Source organism: Amphimedon queenslandica, unplaced genomic scaffold (assembly GCF_000090795.2).
Source record: "Amphimedon queenslandica unplaced genomic scaffold, v1.1 AMPQUscaffold_13500, whole genome shotgun sequence".
Lineage (NCBI taxonomy): Eukaryota > Metazoa > Porifera > Demospongiae > Haplosclerida > Niphatidae > Amphimedon > Amphimedon queenslandica.
In genome coordinates this window covers 187887-209596 of record NW_003546264.1, presented here as the reverse complement: position 1 = coordinate 209596, position 21710 = coordinate 187887, and the positions used below count along the sequence as shown (strand labels likewise).

Here is a 21710-nt window from a genome sequence, read left to right as displayed (position 1 = left end):
GCCAGCCACACCTTTCACCACCCACGCATCCTCATTACTGTTCAGTGTTCACACCTCAACAAATGGAGTGTTTCTTTATCTTTGCAATAGGGACGTTCTCACTCTGTTTCTTCTTACTTTGCATACTAGGAAGGAGGAGGCCTAAAGAGCTAACCATTGGTTTATTCCACCCGTACGCTGACGCAGGAGGAGGCGGTGAACGAGTACTGTGGCACTCAGTAGCGGCCATACTGAGGGAATGGCCACTAGTGAGAATAATAATATACACAGGAGACCCCGTACTGAGCAAACCATCTTATAAGATAATAGAGAAAGCTGTCAATAGGTTTGGTATAAATTTCCCTCAAGAGAGGGTAGAGTTTGTTCGTCTTAGACTAAGGACTTTGATTGAAGCGACCACCTGGCCTCGATTCACTCTATTGGGGCAATGCCTTGGGTCCCTGTTGCTAGGGGCAGAGGCGTTACTAAGGGCACGCCCCCACATACTGTTTGATACGATGGGATATGCTTTTATATATCCATTGTTCCGGTTGATGGCCGGTTGTCCAGTGATAGCCTACGTCCATTATCCAATTGTTAGTACGGACATGTTAAAACTAGTCCGATCTTCTATAACCAACTTTAATAATAATCAATCAATTAGTAGATCAAAGACGCTGACTAATATTAAGATACTTTATTATCGAGTTTTAGCTTATTTATACGGTGTTGTTGGACGTCGTGCTAACGTTACCATGGTGAATAGTACGTGGACGTATGGACACATAAGCAGCTTGTGGAGGAAAGAAGGTGTGGTCATAGTTTACCCTCCTTGTGACGTTGAGACATTTTCAAATATTAAAAGCAAAAAGGAGGAGGAGGAGGAGTTTCGTATTGTGACAATCGGACAATATCGACCGGAAAAAAACCATCAGCAGCAACTTGAGATATTGCGTACTCTTTTAGACAAACCACGCCCACAAGACAAGAAACCTGTTCTGGTGATGATCGGAAGCTGTCGTGACGAAGGAGACCATACCCGCGTGGAGTCACTGAGAAAGAAAGCAGTTGAATTAGGAGTGATTGATAACGTTCAATTATTAGTTAATGTCTCATTTCAGAGACTGCTAACAGAAATAGGTAGTGGAGATGTAGCTATTCATACTATGATCAACGAACATTTTGGGATATCACTAGTGGAGTGTATTGCAGCTGGGTGCATTATGATAGCCCACAGGTCAGGGGGTCCTAAACACGATATTGTTATTGAGGGGGACATTGGATATTTGGCAGAATCCACTGAGGAATTTACTGAGTACATACTTGATGTAATGAGATTGAGTGATGAAGAGAAAGAGGGGATGAGGAAGAGGGGGGTTACCCACGTCAAGGAACAATTCTCCGTTTCATGTTTTGAGTCCAACATTGTAAAGCATTTGGGACCAATTGTTAGATCAATTAATGTTAATTAAGTTAATTTATTAATTAAATTAATTGTTTCATTATTGATAGGCTTTGTTGCTCGTAGCTACTTCCGAAATGATTCCTAAAAGTTAATTATTATTTAATAATTAAATTATTGTTTGATACCAGTGGTTGAGGTAGTGAAACAATTGATATAGTTTCAATCTGGTATCAAATCCTGGAGATATGGGTATGAGTTTGTGATATGCTTCATAGAAACTTGAACTGAATCCACTAAACATTTTGGAAATTGACAAATCAAATTCATGATGACCATACAGCACAGCTGGATCAAACATAACTAGAGAAATGGCAGTATTAATTCTAATATGTATCAATATATAAGTTGATTGTACCTGGTCCATTGGCAGTTTCTGCAGTGTTCCCAGCCCACAGGTCTCCATGCAACAGTGATGGAAATATTTGCTCTGTATCTTTGAAATACTGAGACATCTTTAACTGTAAATTGGACCATAGTTCCACCAATTTCCTATTGTTGTACTGAATGTGGTGGACCAGTGGTATATAATTCACTAATGTTATTCATTATTTCTTACATTTTTTATTATTCTGTCAATTTGCGGTTGCAACCTATGCCTGGCATAAAATTCCTAAAAATTCCAAAAAATCAAAATTATATTAAATTGATACAAAGCTCACAATCCAGTCAGTTTCCCAGTCGTTGGGCATGGGAATGAGTCCACAAGACGTTGGAATGGAAAATCCAAATTTATCAACAAGCTCAGATTGGGCGGAGTCACTTGACTGTACCCTCCCTGAGGTCTTAATCGATGTTTTTATTTTATTAATATTATGAAGATGTAGTCTATTAAATTACTTATTAATAAAATCATTATTATTAGTTTATTCTTACTGAGCCAGTTTTGTTCCTAATTCCTCGTTATATTTATGCAACGGTAACATCTCCACATGTTCCATTATGATAACATACAAACCACCTCCACTATCAAATACCTGTCATATCAATCATTAATATTAATTATCATTCTCTCTCTTTTTCACTTGCCTTTATTGGTTGAGGTACACGTACAGTATCAGTCAATGAAATACTCTTCAGTCCTTCCATTTCACCAGTGAACATTGCTCTAGCCTGCAATTGTTAAAATCAGAATGTTAAACTATTAAAGTTGTACATCAATTCTCATAATTTTTAATTACATCTTCATTATTGTTCTTTTTGACAAACACAGTTCTCTTTTCATCCAGCACATAGCTCTGTCCTTCACTGATACACCCTCCTCCTCCTCTCCCTCCCATCTTCCTCACTCTATCACACCCTAAAGCTTCTTTCAAGATACCCTCCATTGATGCTGCAGCAACTAATTACAACACCCACGCAAATAGATAATGAGAGGGCGTAGCTGACGACTCAAATCACGTGTATCATTTTGACTCGAGTCAGGAGATTATGTGCTGAAATGGCCTCTTTCTCTACTCCTCCTCCTTGCTCTTCACCATCTCCTCCACCTCCTTCTCTACCTCTTGCCAAAGGTCAGGATCAGCCCGTGAGAGGAGTTAAGATCAGTTTCAGCGTGATGGAGGGAAGCGGCCAAACCAGCAAAGATGAGATAAGTATTGATGGCCTCCCTCAAGACGAGGGGGTTCCTCTCCTTCAGAAGAAAGTGACTCAAAAATATGAAGGTACGAGCATCAAATTTTGATTGTTTTCCTAATTGTTACTTTTAACGAGTTCATTTTGTTTACATAGCTGATACATTTATGAATACTAAAAATAGTAATAATGATAATAATATCTTTCTTTTTCTTTCTCCCTCAGCTCGTAAGAAGAAGCTTGGTATGATATTTGGTGTTACAATTCCCTGCATATTGTCCATCTTTAGTGTGGTCCTGTTCCTTCGTCTTGGTATGGTCGTAGGACAGGTAACCTCATCACTAGTCTTGCCCCGCCCCTTCACTACCTGTCCGCAGGTAGCGAAGGGGCGGGGCGAGACTACCTCATCACATGATAGTCACATGATGTCTCCCTTCTCTCCCTTAGGCCGGGTTTCTTGAGACCATTGTCATGCTCTTGATTGGTTATTCTGTTGTTGTTTTGACTGTCCTCTCAATATCTGCCATAGCAACCAATGGGAACGTTGAAGGAGGTGGAGTATACTGTATCCTACTAGTATATTATTAGTATATTACCAGTATATTAACCAGTATATTAACCAGTATATGCACCCTCCAGTTAATTACAATGTTGTTACATAGCAGTAACAGTATGTGTATTGTTAGTTGACAGTTGTTTTGGCACTTGTCATCAGACCAGGCCAGCTGCTGTTTTGACCTTTTGAACACTTTAAGTTTATTTTTAGAAAAAGAAAACATGATTAATTGTACTGGTACGTGTTACTAATTATAGTCTTTCCTCCCTCCTCTCTCTCTCTCTCTCTATTGTTGTTTTTTGTTGTTTTTGTTTATTGTTGTTCTTTGTTTGTGTTTGTGACTCCTGCTGGCCGGTGGTATTAATATCATTGGTCATTCCATTATCCTCTTCTCCTTGTCTGGTTTTGTTTGGTTCCTTTTCCATGTTAGGGGGTGTGGCTTCACCACACGGGGTTAAAAAGGGCCGAGGATTTAACTCTGCCATGAAAACACACACTCTCTTCTTCTCTCTTTCCTTCTCTTCTCTTTTATACTCCAGACCTCTCTTGAATTATCCTCCTCCTTTCAAAACACTTTTTCACACACACACACACACACTCTCTCTCTCTCTCTCTTTTTTTCTCTCTTTCTCTCACTTTCTGTCATATTCTCTCTCTCCTTCTCTCTTTTATACTACTCTGTTATTGTTATTGTTATTGCTTTTGGGGACTTTATTCTTGCTGAGTTCATCTTTTGTGGTATGTCATGTGAAGGAAGCCAGTAATGATGATAATGTGTCATGTTACTATAAACAGTAGCAGCAGGAGACTGTATAACCAGGATATTAGTATACATATACCTGTATGTACACAGTATGTGTGTATAAGGTGCTGTGTGTGTGGTTGTAGCAGCTGTTTGTGATGGTGCCAATTGCTATGACTAGTCATTATGTAGTAGTGTGTCATAATTACCTCATCATCATCATCATTATTATTATTATTATTATTATTGTTGTTATTGGTCCTTAATTAATTATTATTAATTAGTCATGATCAGTAGGGCTCTTGGTCCAGAGTTCGGTGGTTCCATTGGAGCTATATTTGTCATTGCTAATATATTTGGATCAGCTACTTATATAATTGGTAGTTATTAATAGTTATTAATTGTTTATATGTAGTTATAAGTGGTAATTAATAGTTATTAATGGTTATTAATACAGGATTTGTTGAAGCCCTGGTCAGTAATTTTGGCGATGGTTCCTTGTTTTATCCTGAGAATTATACACTTACACATCCTGTTCTGCCAGAATCTTATGGTTATAAGTTGCTCTATGGAAGTATCATACTGCTCTTCTGTCTAATCGTCTGTCTTGTTGGAGCAGGTGAAGAGAAAAAGGATAAATGGTGTCCATTTACTAATTGTATTTTAGGTTTATTTGCTAAGACAACCTTTATCATATTTATACTCGTGATGACCTCAATCATATCTTGCCTGGTAAAGACTCCTCCATCATGTGACTATACATCATGTGACTTTCTATCCGTTAGGTTAGTTTTGGGTATATGATGGGTCCTTTTCCTGTTCCAATTGCTCCAGACAATACACTCAAGGTTAGCACCGCTCACTCTCTCATTTAATTCTATTATTATTTTGATAGGATAGTGACGTGAGTTTTAATTACACTGGATTTAGCTTCGGCACCTTCACTGATAATTTTTTTGTAAGTACATGTAAATATACTTTGTACATGTACTTACATACTTTAATCATTAACTTACAGTCGCACTATGAGAAAGATTATACTCAAATGAAGAAGCTCTCATTTCAATTAGTATTTGCTATCTTGTTCAATGGCTGTACAGGAATAATGGGTATATACTATTATTAATAATACTCACCAGCTCCTCCTCCTCCTGGTTTGCAGCTGGTGCTAATATCTCAGGAGAACTGAAGAGCCCAAGTACCGCCATACCCCAGGGGACCCTACTAGCCTGCGGCATAACATTCTGTATTTATGTTGTATTATGTAAGTCTATTTTTAGTAACATGAGTCATGTGATATCTTCTATTTATAGTTACACTGACTGCTTTCACCTGTGAATATGAGATGCTTATTAATAATTATAACTACCTCCAGGTACATGTATTTAATTAATTATTTATTTATTTCTTTATTTATTAGTATATTAATATACGTCCCTGGTTAATTACAGTTGGCGTATTTGCAGCAACACTATCAGCTGCTCTGTCCAACCTCATTGGAGCCTCAAGAGTTTTATATGCACTAGCTAAAGACAGGCTGTTCAGTAAGATATGATATACTGATAATATACTAATAATATACTGATAATAAACTGATAGTATACTAATAGTATACTGATAGCATACTAATAATATACTGATAATATTTAGGTGGTATACTGCATCCGTTTACGTGGACTGTTGGTAAGAAGAAAGAGCCGATTGTCTCAGTACTCCTTTGTTGGTTCTTAGTACAGGTATTATTGTTAATTAACTACCTAATAACTAGCTCCTCCCCTCCTCTAGTGTACCCTTTTTATCGGTAAATTGAATGCCATAGCTCCAATAGTGACCATGTTCTTCCTCTTATCTTATGGAGTCGTCAACTTGGCCTGTTTAGCACTAAAGTTTGCATCTGCTCCTAATTTCAGGTAATTATTAATAGTTATAAGTAGTTATTAATAGTTATTATATTATTATTATTGGTATAGGCCGACGTTCCAGTTCTATTCCCGCTACACCTCCTTCCTTGGTGCTCTCAGTTGTTTTGTGTTGATGTTTGTGATCCAGCCATTGTACGCTGCCATCACACTAGGTATTACCAATGACCTCATTATGACATAATCATTCCGTTCTATATTTAGTAATCATGATACTCCTCTTTGTTATATTGTTGTTACGATCCCCTGCTACCCCATGGGGTGACGTATCACAAGCACTCATCTATCATCAGGTAAAACAGAAGCCACACCTACTATTGACCACACCCATTTTTATTAGGTTCGTAAGTACCTCCTGAGGTTGGATATCAGGAAGAGTCACGTGAAGTTTTGGAGGCCAGAGATACTTCTAATGGTCACCAACCCACGGTCATCTTTTAGGATGATCAAGTTCTGCAATGATTTAAAGAAGGTGTGGCTAATTAACAAGACCACACTTCCTCATTAATATTCATTATAGGGCGGTCTATATGTCCTTGGTCATGTTGTAGTCCAGCCCTTCAATCCTGAGGTTGCTGACTATTACAATAAACAGCTGAAGACCTGGCTGGACTTTGTTGAGATCTCAAAGTTTAAAGCATTTGTTGAATTAACCGTATCTGATACCTTCAGAGCTGGGACTAGGAGTTTATTAACAGTTAGTTAATTAACTATTAGTTTATTAACTATTATTAATAACCAGGCAGCTGGTCTGGGTGGCATGAAGCCCAATATCCTCGGGCTGGGTTTCTACTCTAAGGAGGTCCCTCAGTCTTGTTTGACTGATCTGAAGGAGCAGGTGGAAAAACGCTCGAAATTTGTTCGAGTGATGATCAGGGATACAACATGTATGAGCTTTGTTGTTGTTATTGTCATTTGTTTGTTTGTTTGTTTGTTGTTTAGTGAATAAATATGACGACATCAATAGAGACTTACCTCCTCTACGTCAAACAGTGAGAGAACATTAATGATATCCTACAGCTGCTCTTCATTGATCCTTTCTCTCTCTCCCTCCAGGAAGATGATCAGATTTTGTCACAGATGGAATATGTTGGTGTAGTACAGGTAAGAGAGAAAACATAATATTATCATTATTTATTTTATCTATCATTTATTCATTTTTATGTTAGGATGCCATGACCATGGGAAAGAACATTTGCATTTTGAGACAGTAAATTAATGAATAAACTTACAATACAACTCTCTCCCTCTCTCTCTCTTCTTTCTAGTTTTGAGCAGTTTGATAATAAACCAAAGGCTCACCCGTACATTGACGTCTGGCCGTTGTGCGTTCGGTTCAATGAGGAGTTTGAAAACACGTTCACTTTAATGATGCAGCTGGCCTGTGTCCTCCACATGAAGGACTCGTGGAAATCATCAACTAAAATAAGAATATTTGTTGTCACGGAAACAAGCAGTAAGATAGTGGGCGTGGCACATTAATTAATTAATTATTATTATTAGGTGATGGTGTAATGGAAAGGACTGTAATGTATGATTTCCTTAAAGACGCTAGGATTGATGCTGAAGTAATCATTATATCTCAACCAGTCGGTATCTCAATGTCCGACTCCATCAACACTTTCACTGAGAGCTTTACCTCAGCAGCAAGACTTGTACGTAGTAGTTAATTAACCAATAGTTAATTAACAAGTGATTAATGAATTGCTGGTTAATTAACTAGTAGTTAATCAGCTGCTAATTAATATATTAACTGCTAGTTCATTGACTGTTTCATTACAGGGTAGAGGTGTTGCTTATTACAGGAATATCAATGGACTGATGATGGAAAACTCTCTCAACGCTAGTAAGAGAACTCATTAATATTCATTGATTAATTAATTAATTCATTGTTAATTAATTAGGTGTAATTTTTACTGCATTACCCGTACCTCCAGAAGATATTAATAAAGCTAAAGATTATATTAACGAGCTGTCTGTATTATCAAGTAAGAGATTTTATTTATTATTATTTTATTTTATTTATTATTAATTTATTTTATTTTATTTTATTTTTTAGATAATTTGCCTCCTACAGTGATGGTGCATGGTTCGATGCCTGTCATTACTAACTCGATTTAATTAATTAATTAATTAATAATGGACCAATAATTATATTTGTTGTTGTGGCCAGTTTATAATTGTTGTCACTTAATTTTAGTTTTCTTACTTTATTAAAAGTTTTAGGAGATATTGTAAACTTCTCTAAACCTTTTCTCAACTGCAAAGCTCTTTTAGCATTCAGCCACGCCCATATTATTTTAACACCCACGCAGGAGGTGTGGCTGGTATAAAATGGCGTCGAAAGAGCAGGTAAAATAAAGAGTCTATTTTGTTAATTTTTACTTCTTCCATCAGTCTACAGACACTGATGAGCTGGCAGAGTTTAGAGAACAATGGAGGGCAGAGATTAAAGAGAAGACACTGGCGGATACACACACTGATCACCTACCACAAGTAATTAGTGTTTTTAAAATGATTGTAACTTGAAAAATTGAAGTTGGAATCAGCTCAAACTTTCTACACAGCATAAGTACATCAATATGTATCAGAAAATGTAATAAAAATTGGGGGTGATTTTGGAGCCATTTTTTGGAAAAAACCATGGACTATAGCCTTGGGTATTTTTTAGATTTTGGGCGTTTTCTTAAAATGGTCGTAACTCTAAAAATTGAAGTCGGAATCACCTCAAACTTGCTACACAGCATAAGTACATCAATATGCATCAGAAAATGTAATAAAAATTGGGGGTGATTCCAGAGCCATTTTTTGGAAAAAACCATGGGCTATATACAGGGATTTTTCCCAAAATTTGGCATTTTCTTGAAATGGCCGTAACTTGAAAAATTGAAGTCGGAATCAGCTGAAACTTTCTACGTAGCATAAGTACATCAATATGTATTAGAAAATGTAATAAAAATTGGGGGTGATTTCGGAGCCATTTTTTGGAAAAAACCATGGGCTACAGTACAGGGAAATTTTCCAAAATTTAGAGTTTTTAAAAAGTGGTCGTAACTTGAAAAATTGAAGTCGGAATTCACTCAAACTTTCTACACAGCATAAGTACATCAATATGTATCAGAAAATGTAATAAAAACTGGGGGTGATTTCGGAGCCATTTTTTGGAAAAAACCATGGACTATAGCCTTGGGTATTTTTCAGATTTCGGGCGTTTTCTTAAAATGACCGTAACTTGAAAAATTGAAGTTGGAATCAGCTCAAACTTTCTACATAGCATAAGTACATCAATATGTATCAGAAAATGTAATAAAAATTGGGGGTGATTTCGGAACCATTTTTTGGAAAAAACCATGGACTATTATTATAGCCTTGGGTATTTTTCAGATTTCGGGCGTTTTCTTAAAATGACCGTAACTTGAAAAATTGAAGTTGGAATCAGCTCAAACTTTCTACATAGCATAAGTACATCAATATGTATCAGAAAATGTAATAAAAATTGGGGGTGATTTTGGAGCCATTTTTTGGAAAAAACCATGGGCTATAGTACAGGGAAATTTTCCGAAATTTAGAGTTTTTAAAAAGTGGTCATAACTTGAAAAATTGAAGTCGGAATTCACTCAAACTTTCTACATAGCATAAGTACATCAATATGTATCAGAAAATGTAATAAAAATTGGGGGTGATTTCGGAGCCATTTTTTGGAAAAAACCATGGACTATAGCCTTGGGTATTTTTCAGATTTCGGGCGTTTTCTTAAAATGACCGTAACTTGAAAAATTGAAGTTGGAATCAGCTCAAACTTTCTACATAGCATAAGTACATCAATATGTATCAGAAAATGTAATAAAAATTGGGGGTGATTTCGGAGCCATTTTTTGGAAAAAACCATGGACTATAGCCTTGGGTATTTTTCAGATTTCGGGCGTTTTCTTAAAATGACCGTAACTTGAAAAATTGAAGTTGGAATCAGCTCAAACTTTCTACATAGCATAAGTACATCAATATGTATCAGAAAATGTAATAAAAATTGGGGGTGATTTCGGAGCCATTTTTTGGAAAAAACCATGGACTATAGCCTTGGGTACTTTTCAGATTTTAGGTCATTTTTATAATTCTTTATTAATTATTAGGCTGAAGAATTATATTGGATGGGTGTGGCTGCTGAAGAAAATAAGGACATGTCAGCAGGTAAATATATCATTGATTAATTATTAAAATTAGTTTCTCATTTTTAGCAATTTTATACTATCGTCAAGCAATACAGCTGGTCCCTGACATTGAGAGAAGAGCTACAAAGAAGGAGCGAGACAAAGACCGAGAGAAAGAGGAGGAGGAGGAACAAGAAGAAGATGAAGAATCCAAAGATTTGTCTGTCATATCTCATTCACTGTCTACCTTATCAATTGATGATGTCACATGCTGTCATAATGACTCACCAACAACGGTTTGTATCTATTTTTAGAATAGAAATGATGTCATTTTTAGGTCACTCATATTTCTGCTCTACCCGTCGAGATAATTCGTTATATTTTATTATTAATTGTTATCAACGACCTGGATCTTAGGTCTTTGGAGCAATTTGGAATGGTAAGATTATTATAATTATTAATAATAATTTTATTATTATTTTATTATTTTCAGGTTTGCAAAAGGTTCTACTTATTTTCAAGAGAACAATTAATTTGGAGAAAAGCATGCGTAAAGTAATAATAAAGAATAATTGATATTTATAATTAATAATAGATTGTGGGGGAGTGGTCACTCTATGTTAGCCACACCCACCAGTAACTGGCGGCATATATTCATCACTCAACCTCACGTTCATTTCAACGGTTAGTAAACCGGTTCATAAACCAGTCAGTCCAGTTCTCATTAGGTGTCTATATCAGTCGGTCATTGTACGTCAGAACTGGGGAAAGGTCTTTAGACAGACTTTACAAACCTTTTCATACCGTCGTCTACTATAGATACATAAGGTTTTTTACTGATGGTAAGTTGTTGTTATTTATCATTGTTGTTTATTGTTGTTGTCAGGTAGTGTATTGTACATGACCAGTCCTGATAGTCCGTCAATGGTCGTTAATAAATTGAATAAAATTAATGAAGTGGGCGGAGCTTTATTATCTGGTTACTATACGCAATCGAATGATACAGTAAGAGAGAGGGAGGGGCTAAGAGATGATTATTGATTGTACATGTGTAGATATCAATAGTTGTGAAACGTTATGATCCTTCACACGAACAATCCCCTCGAAGCTATAAAAGGAGAGGCACTCCAATTAATGCCCCTACCTCCCATCAACGCTTTCATATGGTAATTGATAACTAGTTAATGTGGTTGCTATGGTAACGATTGCAGGAGCTGGTTCTCAAGAACAGCTGCAGGAAACTGTCAAGTGCTTTGAAATGGAAGAAATTCACTTGCCACAACATACAGAAGTGAGATATGAAGTGGTTTATTGTCACAATTTTAATGTGCAACATAAATTAAAATGACAGCTGGCCTTGTCTAAACTGCATATGCTTACGTCTAATTAAAAACTAGAATTAGTATAATTAAAAAGGAAAATAAAATTTAACAATGCAATCTTGTTCACACCTTGAGGTGCTAACAAGCATCTTGTCACCGCCTTTAGGTGCTAACAAGGTGTCAAAATGAAGAAGTTATAAATTGGAGCCTTTTTGAAAATAAAGATTTCAAAGTGTCTTTTTCTCCTTTAGTTCCACAGGCAGGATCCAGACTTCAGAATATCACATTGATCACAATTATACTCCATTTTACTTTTCACGGGTCAAGAGTTATTCAATTATTAACAGATAATAATAATGATAATAATAACAACATGTATTTATATGAACTGTTATTTATTTGATTTTATTTTGGTTTAAAACCCGAGTGTATTGCGACCACACCTCCAAGAAGAGACTCGTAATTTACATTAACGAATCCAACACCTTCGATCATATTTGAAAAACTTTCCTAAAAAAAGACAAAGACAATAGTACAGACTAGCCTCTATATAATGGACACTTCAAAGGTTGCTCTGTTATACAGAGGTGTCCTTTATGTGGAGGTTATTTTATACAGTAAGGAATGTAATTGGTACACTAGGTGCTGTCCGTTAAATGGAGGTGTACGCTATAGAGAGTGTCCATTAAGAGAGGCTACACTGTACATTCCAAATATGGTCCTACCTGGTCAGGGAATTCTCTGATGCTCTCCACGAGGTACTGGTAGGCTGGTCTGTCTTGAGCAATCAACTCACCAAAGACTGGTATCAGCTGGAACGAGTAAGCATCGTAAAAACTGAAATAAAGTATAAGTTAATTCCAAGTAAATTGGATTTTAAAAATAAATTTTAAAAGTTGCTCCTACGCTACAGTACGTGGTCTCTTACCTCTTCAGTGCTATATTGTCCACTTGACTGAACTCCATACACAAATACCTGCCCCCTTCTTTAATGACACGATAAGCTTCAGATAAAGCCTGAGAAGAGAGAGAATATGCTATTAATATTATATTATATTTTTTGATTTACTTGTTCAAAATTTGACACGTTCCTGATCCCAAAGGCGATAGTATAAGCATCAAAATGATTTGAGGGGAAAGGGAGGGAGAGGGCGTCGCCATGAACCCACTTAATATCTAAAAAACAATTACAACAATGAGTGGATAATACTATTAATTACTTTCGTTATTTTTAAATCTCTTTTCTCCTTCCGTAAGCATCTCCTTGTTAATATCAACGACAGTAACTTGTAACTCTTCATCACTGCTTTCAGCTCCGCCCACTCTCCGGTCACTATACTGCACAATACGACTAGCAATATCACCTAATTAATAATAATATTGACCACACCCCCTAGTAAAATAATTACCTGTTCCACCAGCAACGTCTATTATCTTTGATCCTGTGGGCGGAGCTAGTTTCGTTACAAAGTAATCTTTCCAAAGGCGATGAAGACCAAGGGACATTACATCATTCATCAAATCATAATTAGCAGCAACACTGCTAAACACCTCTTGGACTATGTGGGTGGAGCTAGGTAAAGTAACCACGCCCATTATAATTAAACTTCACCTTTTGTGGCTTTAGTTTTTTCTGAGACCTGTTGAAATCCGAATGACGTCATTTTTTCAGTGTTACTATTATTAGCTCCAGCAGTGAAGGCTCTGTTTATTACACTGGCCGCATTATTCAACAAATAATTTACTCTTCTGGACAAAGCAGACATTGTAGTAGGCGGGGCTGAACCTGCAATATAACGAGCCACACCCAAACCTAATTAATAATTATTGTAATATTACACAATGAATAACAATTCTAATACAACAATAAAATAATAACAATGCTACAACAATAATAATAATAAATGACTTTCAATAAAATAAGAGGGATCGAGACACTAATAAGTTAATTTGCTGATGCCATTTTTATGCTGTATCACAGGATAATTATTATTAATTAATTATTATTAATTAATTATTTTAATTCGTCTTTATTTATTTTGAAGCTTTTTTCTCAGCTCCTGTATGTATTGAAATTGAGGAGTTAGTTCACCGTTATATGCTATGATAGCCTAAAAAAAGACAAAACATTCAATAATATCTATCAGAAAATGTAATAAAAATTGGGGGAGCCATTTTTTAGAAAAAGCCATGGGCTGCCATTTTTTAGAAAAAACCATGGGCTATAGTACAGGGTATTTTTCCAAAAATTGGAGTTTTTTAAAATGGCCATAACTTGAAAAATTAAAGTCAGAATCAGCTCAAACTTTCTACACAGCATAAGTACATCAATATGTATCAGAAAATGTAATAAAAATTGGGGGTGATTTCGGAGCCATTTTTTAGAAAAAACCATGGACTATAGCCTTGGGTATTTTTCAGATTTTTAATGTTTTCTTAAAATGGCCGTAACTTGAAAAATTGAAGTCGGAATCACCTCAAACTTTCTACACAGCATAAGTACATCAATATGTATCAGAAAATGTAATAAAAATTGGGGATGATTGCGGAGCCATTTTTTTGAAAAAACCATGGGCTATATACAGGGATTGTTTCCAAAATTTGGAGTTTTTAAAAAGTGGTCATAAATTGAAAAATTGAAGTCGGAATCACCTCAAACTTTCTACACAGCATAAGTACATGTACATCAATATTTATAACTTACTCCTTTTATTGCATTTGAAAGAGAAGTCTGTTCCTCCAGCGACTTGGAACCATCCAGATGTAACTAATTAGTATATTATTAGTATATTATCAATATATTATTAGTATACTCACTAGTTCATGAACAAAAGGGAAGAGTCTTGACCCAAAATAATCAGTAGCTTCACGAGGTAACTGAGCAGGTAAATTATCAATACTAGTCATAACTATACCATTACCAGACAAACTGGAGAAAAGAATATTAATTAATTAATTATTAATAACTATTAATAACCTGCTCCATTGGTTATCTTGTGTGTGGGCGTTATACAAAGCAAAAGGAAAATCAATAGTTGTATAGGACTGCATGAACTGTATTGAACCCTGTGGAGATTAATAACCATTAATAACTGCTATTAATTACCACTAACAACTATTAATAACCATTAATAACTATTAATAACCATTAATAACTGCTATTAATAACTATTAATAACTAACGTTGGGATCTGCTGATATGTCACATATCGCTAAGAGCCTTTGTGGCAGGTCGGGTACTCCAGAATAAGTATCAACCTCAAACTCTTTAGGCTGGAGTTTCTTACAGTCTTCTAGCGTTATCAGTCTCGGAGTGTTGGGGGCCCAGTAGACGCCATTGATGAGGACTGTAGTGTATGGAGCAATCTAATGATAATAATAATAATAATAATAATAATAATAATAATGATAATAATGATGATCATGATGATGATGATGATGAAGAACTATATTATTACTTTCTCTGCAAAGTTGGATGCATAGAGCTCCGGATTGGCCACATAATCTGGTTTGGAGTAGGTCCCGTCGGATACTCTGTACAAGTGGTCTCTCCTCCTCACCTCCGTACCATAAACCTTTCTAGTGTCTACAAGAAAAGAGGGAGGGGCAATCGTATAATAATAAAATAATGCTCATTATTTAAAAACACTCATCAGAATTGGCCAAATTTTGCAATGAATACAGTGCCAATTTATAATTATTATTATTTTATAATTATTATTAGCACTAACTAACCTCCATTCATTAGTACATCCTGAAGTTCATTTGGTGACACGTACTCGTGTGGCAAGACTTTAAAAACGTCCTGAGCCCCCTGGGAGACATTACCAGACCCCGTAAATGTGAATATTATAGGACCCAGCATCTCCGGTATGAGCCCATACTGTATTTCTCTCCCAACACTGGCAATGGCCGCTTTAGCAGCTGAACTTGAAGGATAATTGTGAGCACAGGCGACATGCTAAAATAGATAAGATACGTATGCACTGTTTCTCTGATCATTAATGATTTAGTTATTAGCCTTCTAAAAATTCCTCAATAAAAATCAGCTAAAATTAGTACAATAATCATGATACTACGGACACAATTATTTAAAGTATTCCATATATTTACTACTATCACTACTGTTATTATTATTAATATTATTATTATTACTGTACTCGCCCCATCTAAAGCACCTCTTGATAAATAATTACAAGTCTCAGGTGGTGCATTGTTCGATAGGAACAATTATGAAATGCTCAGGAGGTCCTTGTTTAAAGAGGTACGTGGAAGCCATGTAGGAGAGGAGAGGTGTAATAATGAGGAAGGTCCGTTAATTGGGGCGAGTATGGTATTACTATTATTGTATTTACCATAAAAGGAGTGTGATGTCCTAATGCTAGTAGTCTCAATCCCAGGCCATGTAGAATATTAATAAAACCTGTAATTAATAACTAACCACACCCACCAATTAATAATCCTAACCAGCAATCCCAGCGTACTGTCCAAAAGCGACTAATCTTTGTCCGTTTTCGTTTACAATTTTCTCGTAGTCGACAAGTCTTATCCTCTTGGCTAAGATGGCGTCGAGGAGCGGCATGTTCTCTTCTTGTGCTTTGATGGTGTGAGAAAAGAACACGTAGGTCTTATCTGGTATGAGTCTGTCTATGGGACACTGTTTCACACCTGTAAAATACGATAAATTATTTATCGTAAATTAGCTGGTTTTGAAGTCTCACCGATGATGAGTTGTGCATCCTCAATGTGATCTGTTAGAATGGCTCCAGCTCTCTCGTACTCTGGCATCGAGTAAGCTCTTCTTGTTGATGGTTGTACTAGGACAGTAACTCCTTTCTTTACAAGAGACTGAACGTGTCCAGGGTTAAGAGGAGCCCTTCTCTCCCAGACTGAACTCTCTTCCCTTCTTAGAGCTACCACAGGAGAAGAAGATGAAGAGAGGAATCTGCTTAAAGACAGTCTCAGCGTCTTTCTGTTTCTGAGATAGTGACGCATCGCCATGATAATATAGGTGTGGCCTTATGAGGAACGCCCATTTTCCTGATTATATTTATAAATACAATGTCCAAATTCTGCGCAGTAACAGCAGCCCGGCTAGCTCAGTCGGTAGAGCATGAGACTCTTAATCTCAGGGTCGTGGGTTCGAGCCCCACGTTGGGCGCTCTTTTTTTTCTTTTTTTTATCTCACAAAAAGTCATTTTTTTACAAAATGCAATTTTTTCAATCAATTCAAGTTATTTCAGGTGACACAGAGCAGCCCCTGGACCAGGCCTTGTTGCAAAAAGCTTGGTCTTCAATTCTTCGTCAGTTTTTCCTTTGAAAAACGCTCCACGTAATCCTTCCAGAAACTTCTCTAAAGAACTATCGGAGACAATAGATACCGAACAGCCGCCCCAACCAGCTCCGGTGAGCCGTGATCCTGACGCACCTGAAGCCACACAATTGCTAACAAGAGTGTCAAGGGCAGGACAGGAGCACTCGTAAAGCTTAGAGCAGCTGGAATGACTCGCATTCATTAATTCTCCAAGACTAGCACCAACATCTTCAACAGCTTCTTCTCCATTTGCGATCATCTTGAACTGCTCAACGCGATCGGCTTCAGCAAACACATGCAGTGCTCTCTGGTAGAGCTTATAACGGCTCAATTCTGCAGCTGCTTTTTGAGCCTGAGGACTCATGCTGCTCAAAACCTCTCCAACCAATTCATCCCCCTTGATCTTTAGTCCTAGTATCCCACAGATTTCATCTTTGGTATAAGAATCTTCATGAAGCTTATCTTGTACCAAAGATACCATCTGCTTAAGGGTGTAGCCCAGCGCATTTTGAAGATCAGCAAATTTAGAAATATTCCTCCATTCTATTCCTTGCAAAGAAGCCAATGCTTTAGCAGCCAGTCTGCACTCAACTACTCTTTCATTAAAAGAAAAAGTAGCAGCTTTATTCATTGACTCTCCGCAATGAGAGACAACAAAAGAATAGCCAGCTGGTAGGGTGACTGGAGATGAGGTCAATGGATTGAAATCAATTTTCAAAGCACGTCCAGGTTGGGCAAGGAACGAGACGGCTTGATCCATCCCTCCTCCTTGAGTTCCAATGTATCGCTCGGACGAAGCACATATATCAGCTAACCTGGTCTTTGATGGTAGGGGGACAGAGTTAGAGACTAGAGTAACTATTGAGGAACAGCAGACGAGGGCAGAAGAACTCGAGAGACCTGAACTAGGCGGTATAGATCCATCCATCATTACTTGAATACCGACTGGAGACAAAATTGAGAATTCTTCAATGATACCTCTAAACCCACAGAGGAAATAGTTGTACCATGGCACGGCCCCATTTGAAGAGAAATTGCGCCAATCGGAAGAAAGATCTATATCTTTAGCTGCATACTTATCTTCTTCGATATCAGCTATGCTTATGGTGTTTGAATCAGTTGCAGCAAACGCCATTACAATATCTTGCTCAATGGCCATGGGTAGCACCCCATAACCACAGTAATCAATGTGTTCTCCAATCAGGTTGACTCGTCCTGGTGATCTGGCTAAATGGGTTGGAGGTCGGCCATATTTATCGGTAAATTTGCTCACTAGAGTCTCGTAGCGTCCCTCGTTTGTGGAGCTGCCCTGTGCAAGGTCAGTCAGAGTTGTAAAGGTTGGAGAAACGTCCATGATTGCTCAAAGCCCAGCCACACCCTTTTTTGCTGAAAGATAATTGATTCATTAGCAAACTGCTGCACATGCGCAGACGGTAAGTCTTAATTGTCTTCTACAGAATGGATAAAAATCACAAACAATGACAATAATTATAAACAAATATGCAATATATTTAATAAACAATCAGTTAATTAACCCTTAATAACTGCAATCGGTTTCAATTTGAATGCTTTGTTACTTATTCCAGCAGAATGACCTATTAATGAACCACACCCACCACATTAATTATACTATTATTATTATCATTACGTACATGTTTCAACAACATCAGTCACATTCTTGTACGACTGAGGCGCTTCTTCCATTACCAGTTTTGGTGATGCTACTCTTATCGCTATCCCTTGTTTAGCTAGCGACTCAAGCACCTCCTCGTAACCAAGGGTTCTCCTACACGCGTACACATTCACATAAAACTAATAATAATAATTATAATAATAAACCTTGATTTCGCTCTGGAGAGGGCACGACCCTGCAACAAAAAGAGAAAAAGATGCAACCATCAATGAATGCGACATGCACACCAAATGACATGGTATTGTCATGAAATGCAAAGTTTCCTCAATTTCACTTTTGGCGAAATTTGGACCCACAACCATGTACTACTTTACAAGGACTTTGGCCCAATTTTGAAAAAAATTAAAAAAATTTTTACATTTAATTTTGTACATGTACTTAAGTACTAACGGCTCCGTGGCACGTAGATCCAAAGGTCTCAGTAAATCCTTTATCAGTTCCAGTCAAAACGTAACTAATAAACACAACACAGTAACAGTAACAGCACAGGCTTACATGTAGCAATAACCAACGTACCTACATGTACCCATTGTCCCTCCGATGAGTACTGGCTGTCCAGTTAACTAGAGAAGAATAGAAAAGATTGGTTTAGAATTTACAGTATGAATTGCTTTAGTGAGTTCTTTTGCTGCAAATATCTTCATTTGCTGCATTTTTGGTAGCCATTACTTGATAGTCGACCGGTATCAGTGGGTGATGGGGAGGGAATGCTCTTGTAGATCCTTTACGATGAACCAGGAGGGTCTTCTCACGCCCACTCACTATGTGCTGCTCCACCTTTAAAAAACAACAATAAAATAAAAGTTAAATTGAATATCTAACCTTTGCAATGTTATGAGAAACGTCGTATATTATGTGCATGTCAAGATCATCAGGAGTACTTTTAAACATCTTAGCAAAGGCCTAAAACACACGTCATCAATTCTCACTGTCTCTCTCTTTTCCCTTCTCTCTCTCACTTGTCTTGTCAAGAAGGTCATACTGGATCTGTTGACCCAGGCATAGTTGGCAGCAGCTGCCATTCCTTTTAAATAATTCTCTCCTTCCTTTGACTTTATCTTAGCACAAGCTAGCTGCAGGAGTACACAAAAAATGGAGGCATGAAATGGATCCTTCTCTACTCACCTGTCGGTCATTAACTTCAATGTTGTCTCTCTTCATCGCCTTCTCCATTTCAACAAGAGCATCAGTCGCCACCTGATGCCCTAACCCACGGCTACCACTGTGGATCATAACACACACCTATTAATAATGATAAATAAATGAACAAATAAATAATAATAATGGTTAATTAATTACTTGTTCCTTTTCTTCAATACCCATTTTAGCTGCTGCATGTTTATCAAATATTTCCTCTACCACCTGTATCTCAGCATAATGGTTCCCTGCCCCTAGGGTACCCAGTTGGGGCAGTCCCCTCTTCTTCGCTCTCTGGGATACTTTGGAAGGGTCAGCCTGGAGCATTCGACCGTATTCTTCACAGTGTTCCTTGTCTTCAGCCCAGCCATAACCTTCCCTTAAAGTCCAGTCCATTCCCATCTCTAGAGCTGATTCAAGATCTCTAATATTAATAACCAGCACTTAATAACCACTATTTAATAACCAGCACTTAATAACTAGTAGTTAATAGCCAATATTTAATAAACAGTAGATAATAACTAACACTTACTTGATAACTTAAGTGGATACTATTAGTAGTACATTATAGTATTCCTGGTATTGTTATTATTATTACATTTAAATGTACCATTTCCTCTACACATCCAACACATACTTTACTATAATATGTACATGTACATGTACTGCATGTACATGTACATATGTACATATGTACATGTACATATGTACATATGTACATGTACATATGTACATATGTACATGTACATATGTACATGTACATATGTGTATGTACATATGTAGATGTAGATAGAGGCATTCATGTACATGTACAGATACAAAGGTGTACATACCTTGCTGTCATTGGAATAACTCCTTTAGATCCAACCCCCACTGGTATGTGATCAAACAAAGACTGGGAGAGAAAAGAAACACATATTTATACATGTACATATCATTATTATCACATGTGTATATCTATATTTAATACTTATCTATTCTTTATTTATTTATTATTATCATCATTGCCAATTACTTGTGCCAGCTGTTCTTTGACTGGCTCTATGTCTTTTTTAAACAAGTTAGTCCTCAGTAGTCTCACTCCACAGTTGATATCAAACCCCACCCCTCCTGGTGACACTACCGCCTCTGGGTCAGACATATCAAAGGCAGCCATGTTACCAATGGCAAACCCGTAGCCAGAATGAACATCAGGAAGACCTATTGACTTCTGTGAGCATTGATATAGAAAGAAATGTTATCAAAATAGATAATAAGTTTAAAAACACAATGGCACTAATAAATACACCTAACAGGTTTATAAATACATGTATATGTACAAATAGCTGTGAGCCTAGTGTACATAGTGGGACAGATGTTATCAATAAACAGATTATGTGCTTGAGAGTATACTAGACATACCCCAACAATACCAGGAAGAGCTGCTACATTACCGATCTGCTTCACAGCTGGCAAAAACCCGCCCACACCTAATTAGAGATGGAGAAGATTTCGAGTAATGACCACACCCATTTTAATATTGTACATGTACATGTACCTCCGCTAGAGCAATGGTGACGTAACTCGTCAAACATGAGGTCCTTCAAATGATCGTTTACATAAAACAAACCTTCAACCTTTAGCAGTCACGTGATCAGGAGAAGATGTGGGTCAGAGGAGATATTCATAAAATGATAAAATTAAATAGAAATGTTATAAAAATAGCTTAAATAAATCGACAAAAAACCTTCATGTTAGGCACAAAGCCTTTCTTGATCCTGTAGGAGCAATTTGATATTTTCTCGAGATACGAGCACTCTTCATCGTATGTCCTCACAGCAGACGCCATCTTGAAATGGGTGGTACTTTGAGTATACGGAGTTA

General features: G+C 36.9%; 8 protein-coding genes and 1 non-coding gene across 9 annotated transcripts; 4 read left to right on the top strand and 5 right to left on the bottom strand.

Moving 5' to 3' along the window:
* The first annotated feature begins 3 nt into the window (after positions 1-3).
* Positions 4-1536, top strand: LOC105316734 (GDP-Man:Man(3)GlcNAc(2)-PP-Dol alpha-1,2-mannosyltransferase-like). Its single transcript, XM_011411867.2, has one exon. The coding sequence runs from the start codon at positions 63-65 to the stop codon at positions 1449-1451; it is 1389 nt and encodes a 462-aa protein (XP_011410169.1). The 5' UTR covers positions 4-62; the 3' UTR covers positions 1452-1536.
* On the bottom strand, positions 1408-2843 carry LOC100641712 (ketosamine-3-kinase-like). Its single transcript, XM_019993208.1, has 8 exons — positions 2623-2843; positions 2471-2554; positions 2318-2418; positions 2104-2269; positions 2001-2054; positions 1800-1944; positions 1570-1744; positions 1408-1525 (listed from the first exon to the last, which is right to left on the bottom strand). Exons 1-8 carry the CDS (start codon positions 2767-2769, stop codon positions 1465-1467), a joined length of 933 nt encoding a protein of 310 aa, XP_019848767.1. The 5' UTR covers positions 2770-2843; the 3' UTR covers positions 1408-1464.
* A 5-nt stretch (positions 2844-2848) lies between these two features.
* On the top strand, positions 2849-8441 carry LOC100641585 (solute carrier family 12 member 9-like). Its single transcript, XM_019993195.1, has 27 exons — positions 2849-3105; positions 3242-3345; positions 3464-3581; positions 4599-4694; positions 4772-4933; positions 4982-5046; positions 5100-5162; positions 5210-5272; positions 5333-5423; positions 5477-5578; positions 5628-5689; positions 5735-5858; positions 5965-6050; positions 6100-6224; positions 6285-6388; positions 6438-6526; positions 6574-6705; positions 6754-6930; positions 6976-7120; positions 7176-7225; positions 7290-7337; positions 7403-7443; positions 7502-7689; positions 7737-7888; positions 8016-8079; positions 8138-8221; positions 8293-8441. Exons 1-27 carry the CDS (start codon positions 2883-2885, stop codon positions 8352-8354), a joined length of 2820 nt encoding a protein of 939 aa, XP_019848754.1. The 5' UTR covers positions 2849-2882; the 3' UTR covers positions 8355-8441.
* A 54-nt stretch (positions 8442-8495) lies between these two features.
* On the top strand, positions 8496-12166 carry LOC100635766 (F-box only protein 9-like). The gene is made up of 12 exons (XM_003384083.3): positions 8496-8585; positions 8631-8729; positions 10364-10421; positions 10469-10677; positions 10719-10820; positions 10875-10936; positions 10977-11065; positions 11110-11223; positions 11268-11386; positions 11437-11547; positions 11593-11672; positions 11955-12166. Exons 1-12 carry the CDS (start codon positions 8568-8570, stop codon positions 12052-12054), a joined length of 1161 nt encoding a protein of 386 aa, XP_003384131.1. The 5' UTR covers positions 8496-8567; the 3' UTR covers positions 12055-12166.
* LOC100641458 (2-methoxy-6-polyprenyl-1,4-benzoquinol methylase, mitochondrial-like) lies at positions 12026-13517 on the bottom strand. Its single transcript, XM_019993209.1, has 7 exons — positions 13316-13517; positions 13113-13262; positions 12924-13067; positions 12773-12879; positions 12632-12720; positions 12429-12540; positions 12026-12213 (listed from the first exon to the last, which is right to left on the bottom strand). Exons 1-7 carry the CDS (start codon positions 13467-13469, stop codon positions 12109-12111), a joined length of 861 nt encoding a protein of 286 aa, XP_019848768.1. The 5' UTR covers positions 13470-13517; the 3' UTR covers positions 12026-12108.
* A 24-nt stretch (positions 13518-13541) lies between these two features.
* On the bottom strand, positions 13542-16737 carry LOC100641330 (alpha-aminoadipic semialdehyde synthase, mitochondrial-like). The gene is made up of 10 exons (XM_003384124.2): positions 16425-16737; positions 16171-16371; positions 16059-16126; positions 15439-15664; positions 15162-15289; positions 14887-15069; positions 14681-14769; positions 14521-14632; positions 14408-14470; positions 13542-13814 (listed from the first exon to the last, which is right to left on the bottom strand). Exons 1-10 carry the CDS (start codon positions 16702-16704, stop codon positions 13734-13736), a joined length of 1431 nt encoding a protein of 476 aa, XP_003384172.1. The 5' UTR covers positions 16705-16737; the 3' UTR covers positions 13542-13733.
* A 54-nt stretch (positions 16738-16791) lies between these two features.
* Trnak-cuu (transfer RNA lysine (anticodon CUU)) lies at positions 16792-16864 on the top strand. The gene has a single exon. It is a non-coding gene; the product is annotated as a tRNA-Lys (tRNA).
* LOC100635641 (N-acetylgalactosamine kinase-like) lies at positions 16840-18457 on the bottom strand. The gene has a single exon (XM_003384082.3). The coding sequence runs from the start codon at positions 18369-18371 to the stop codon at positions 16938-16940; it is 1434 nt and encodes a 477-aa protein (XP_003384130.1). The 5' UTR covers positions 18372-18457; the 3' UTR covers positions 16840-16937.
* A 12-nt stretch (positions 18458-18469) lies between these two features.
* LOC100635515 (tRNA-splicing ligase RtcB homolog) lies at positions 18470-21699 on the bottom strand. The gene is made up of 15 exons (XM_003384081.3): positions 21574-21699; positions 21385-21463; positions 21249-21316; positions 20863-21057; positions 20681-20742; positions 20010-20271; positions 19836-19952; positions 19670-19783; positions 19533-19613; positions 19380-19487; positions 19227-19273; positions 19101-19164; positions 18857-18885; positions 18670-18803; positions 18470-18612 (listed from the first exon to the last, which is right to left on the bottom strand). Exons 1-15 carry the CDS (start codon positions 21673-21675, stop codon positions 18548-18550), a joined length of 1527 nt encoding a protein of 508 aa, XP_003384129.1. The 5' UTR covers positions 21676-21699; the 3' UTR covers positions 18470-18547.
* Positions 21700-21710: the final 11 nt, after the last annotated feature.

What these genes read in the sequence shown, in the direction of transcription:
- LOC100641712 (XM_019993208.1), bottom strand. Translation starts at nt 2,769, where the DNA reads ATGGAGGGTATCTTGAAAGAAGCTTTAGGGTGTGATAGAGTGAGGAAG. An exon ending in AAAAGAACAATAATGAAGAT is followed by an intron (nt 2,555 to 2,622) that starts GTAATTAAAAAT and finishes TAACAATTGCAG; the next exon opens with GCTAGAGCAATGTTCACTGG. An exon ending in TTAGGAACAAAACTGGCTCA is followed by an intron (nt 2,270 to 2,317) that starts GTAAGAATAAAC and finishes GTAATTTAATAG; the next exon opens with ACTACATCTTCATAATATTA.
- LOC105316734 (XM_011411867.2), top strand. Translation starts at nt 63, where the DNA reads ATGGAGTGTTTCTTTATCTTTGCAATAGGGACGTTCTCACTCTGTTTC.
- LOC100641585 (XM_019993195.1), top strand. Translation starts at nt 2,883, where the DNA reads ATGGCCTCTTTCTCTACTCCTCCTCCTTGCTCTTCACCATCTCCTCCA. An exon ending in CCTCAATCATATCTTGCCTG is followed by an intron (nt 5,047 to 5,099) that starts GTAAAGACTCCT and finishes TCTATCCGTTAG; the next exon opens with GTTAGTTTTGGGTATATGAT. An exon ending in ATAATTATAACTACCTCCAG is followed by an intron (nt 5,690 to 5,734) that starts GTACATGTATTT and finishes TTTATTTATTAG; the next exon opens with TATATTAATATACGTCCCTG.
- LOC100641458 (XM_019993209.1), bottom strand. Translation starts at nt 13,469, where the DNA reads ATGTCTGCTTTGTCCAGAAGAGTAAATTATTTGTTGAATAATGCGGCC. An exon ending in AAAAACTAAAGCCACAAAAG is followed by an intron (nt 13,263 to 13,315) that starts GTGAAGTTTAAT and finishes CCACCCACATAG; the next exon opens with TCCAAGAGGTGTTTAGCAGT. An exon ending in AGACGTTGCTGGTGGAACAG is followed by an intron (nt 13,068 to 13,112) that starts GTAATTATTTTA and finishes ATTATTAATTAG; the next exon opens with GTGATATTGCTAGTCGTATT.
- LOC100635515 (XM_003384081.3), bottom strand. Translation starts at nt 21,675, where the DNA reads ATGGCGTCTGCTGTGAGGACATACGATGAAGAGTGCTCGTATCTCGAG. An exon ending in TTGAAGTTAATGACCGACAG is followed by an intron (nt 19,784 to 19,835) that starts GTGAGTAGAGAA and finishes GTACTCCTGCAG; the next exon opens with CTAGCTTGTGCTAAGATAAA. An exon ending in GATCTACGTGCCACGGAGCC is followed by an intron (nt 18,886 to 19,100) that starts GTTAGTACTTAA and finishes TTTTTGTTGCAG; the next exon opens with GGTCGTGCCCTCTCCAGAGC.
- LOC100635641 (XM_003384082.3), bottom strand. Translation starts at nt 18,371, where the DNA reads ATGGACGTTTCTCCAACCTTTACAACTCTGACTGACCTTGCACAGGGC.
- LOC100641330 (XM_003384124.2), bottom strand. Translation starts at nt 16,704, where the DNA reads ATGGCGATGCGTCACTATCTCAGAAACAGAAAGACGCTGAGACTGTCT. An exon ending in GGATGTACTAATGAATGGAG is followed by an intron (nt 15,290 to 15,438) that starts GTTAGTTAGTGC and finishes CTTTTCTTGTAG; the next exon opens with ACACTAGAAAGGTTTATGGT. An exon ending in TTTCAAATGCAATAAAAGGA is followed by an intron (nt 13,815 to 14,407) that starts GTAAGTTATAAA and finishes GTCTTTTTTTAG; the next exon opens with GCTATCATAGCATATAACGG.
- LOC100635766 (XM_003384083.3), top strand. An exon ending in CTTTGGAGCAATTTGGAATG is followed by an intron (nt 10,821 to 10,874) that starts GTAAGATTATTA and finishes TATTATTTTCAG; the next exon opens with GTTTGCAAAAGGTTCTACTT. An exon ending in ACCTCACGTTCATTTCAACG is followed by an intron (nt 11,066 to 11,109) that starts GTTAGTAAACCG and finishes AGTTCTCATTAG; the next exon opens with GTGTCTATATCAGTCGGTCA.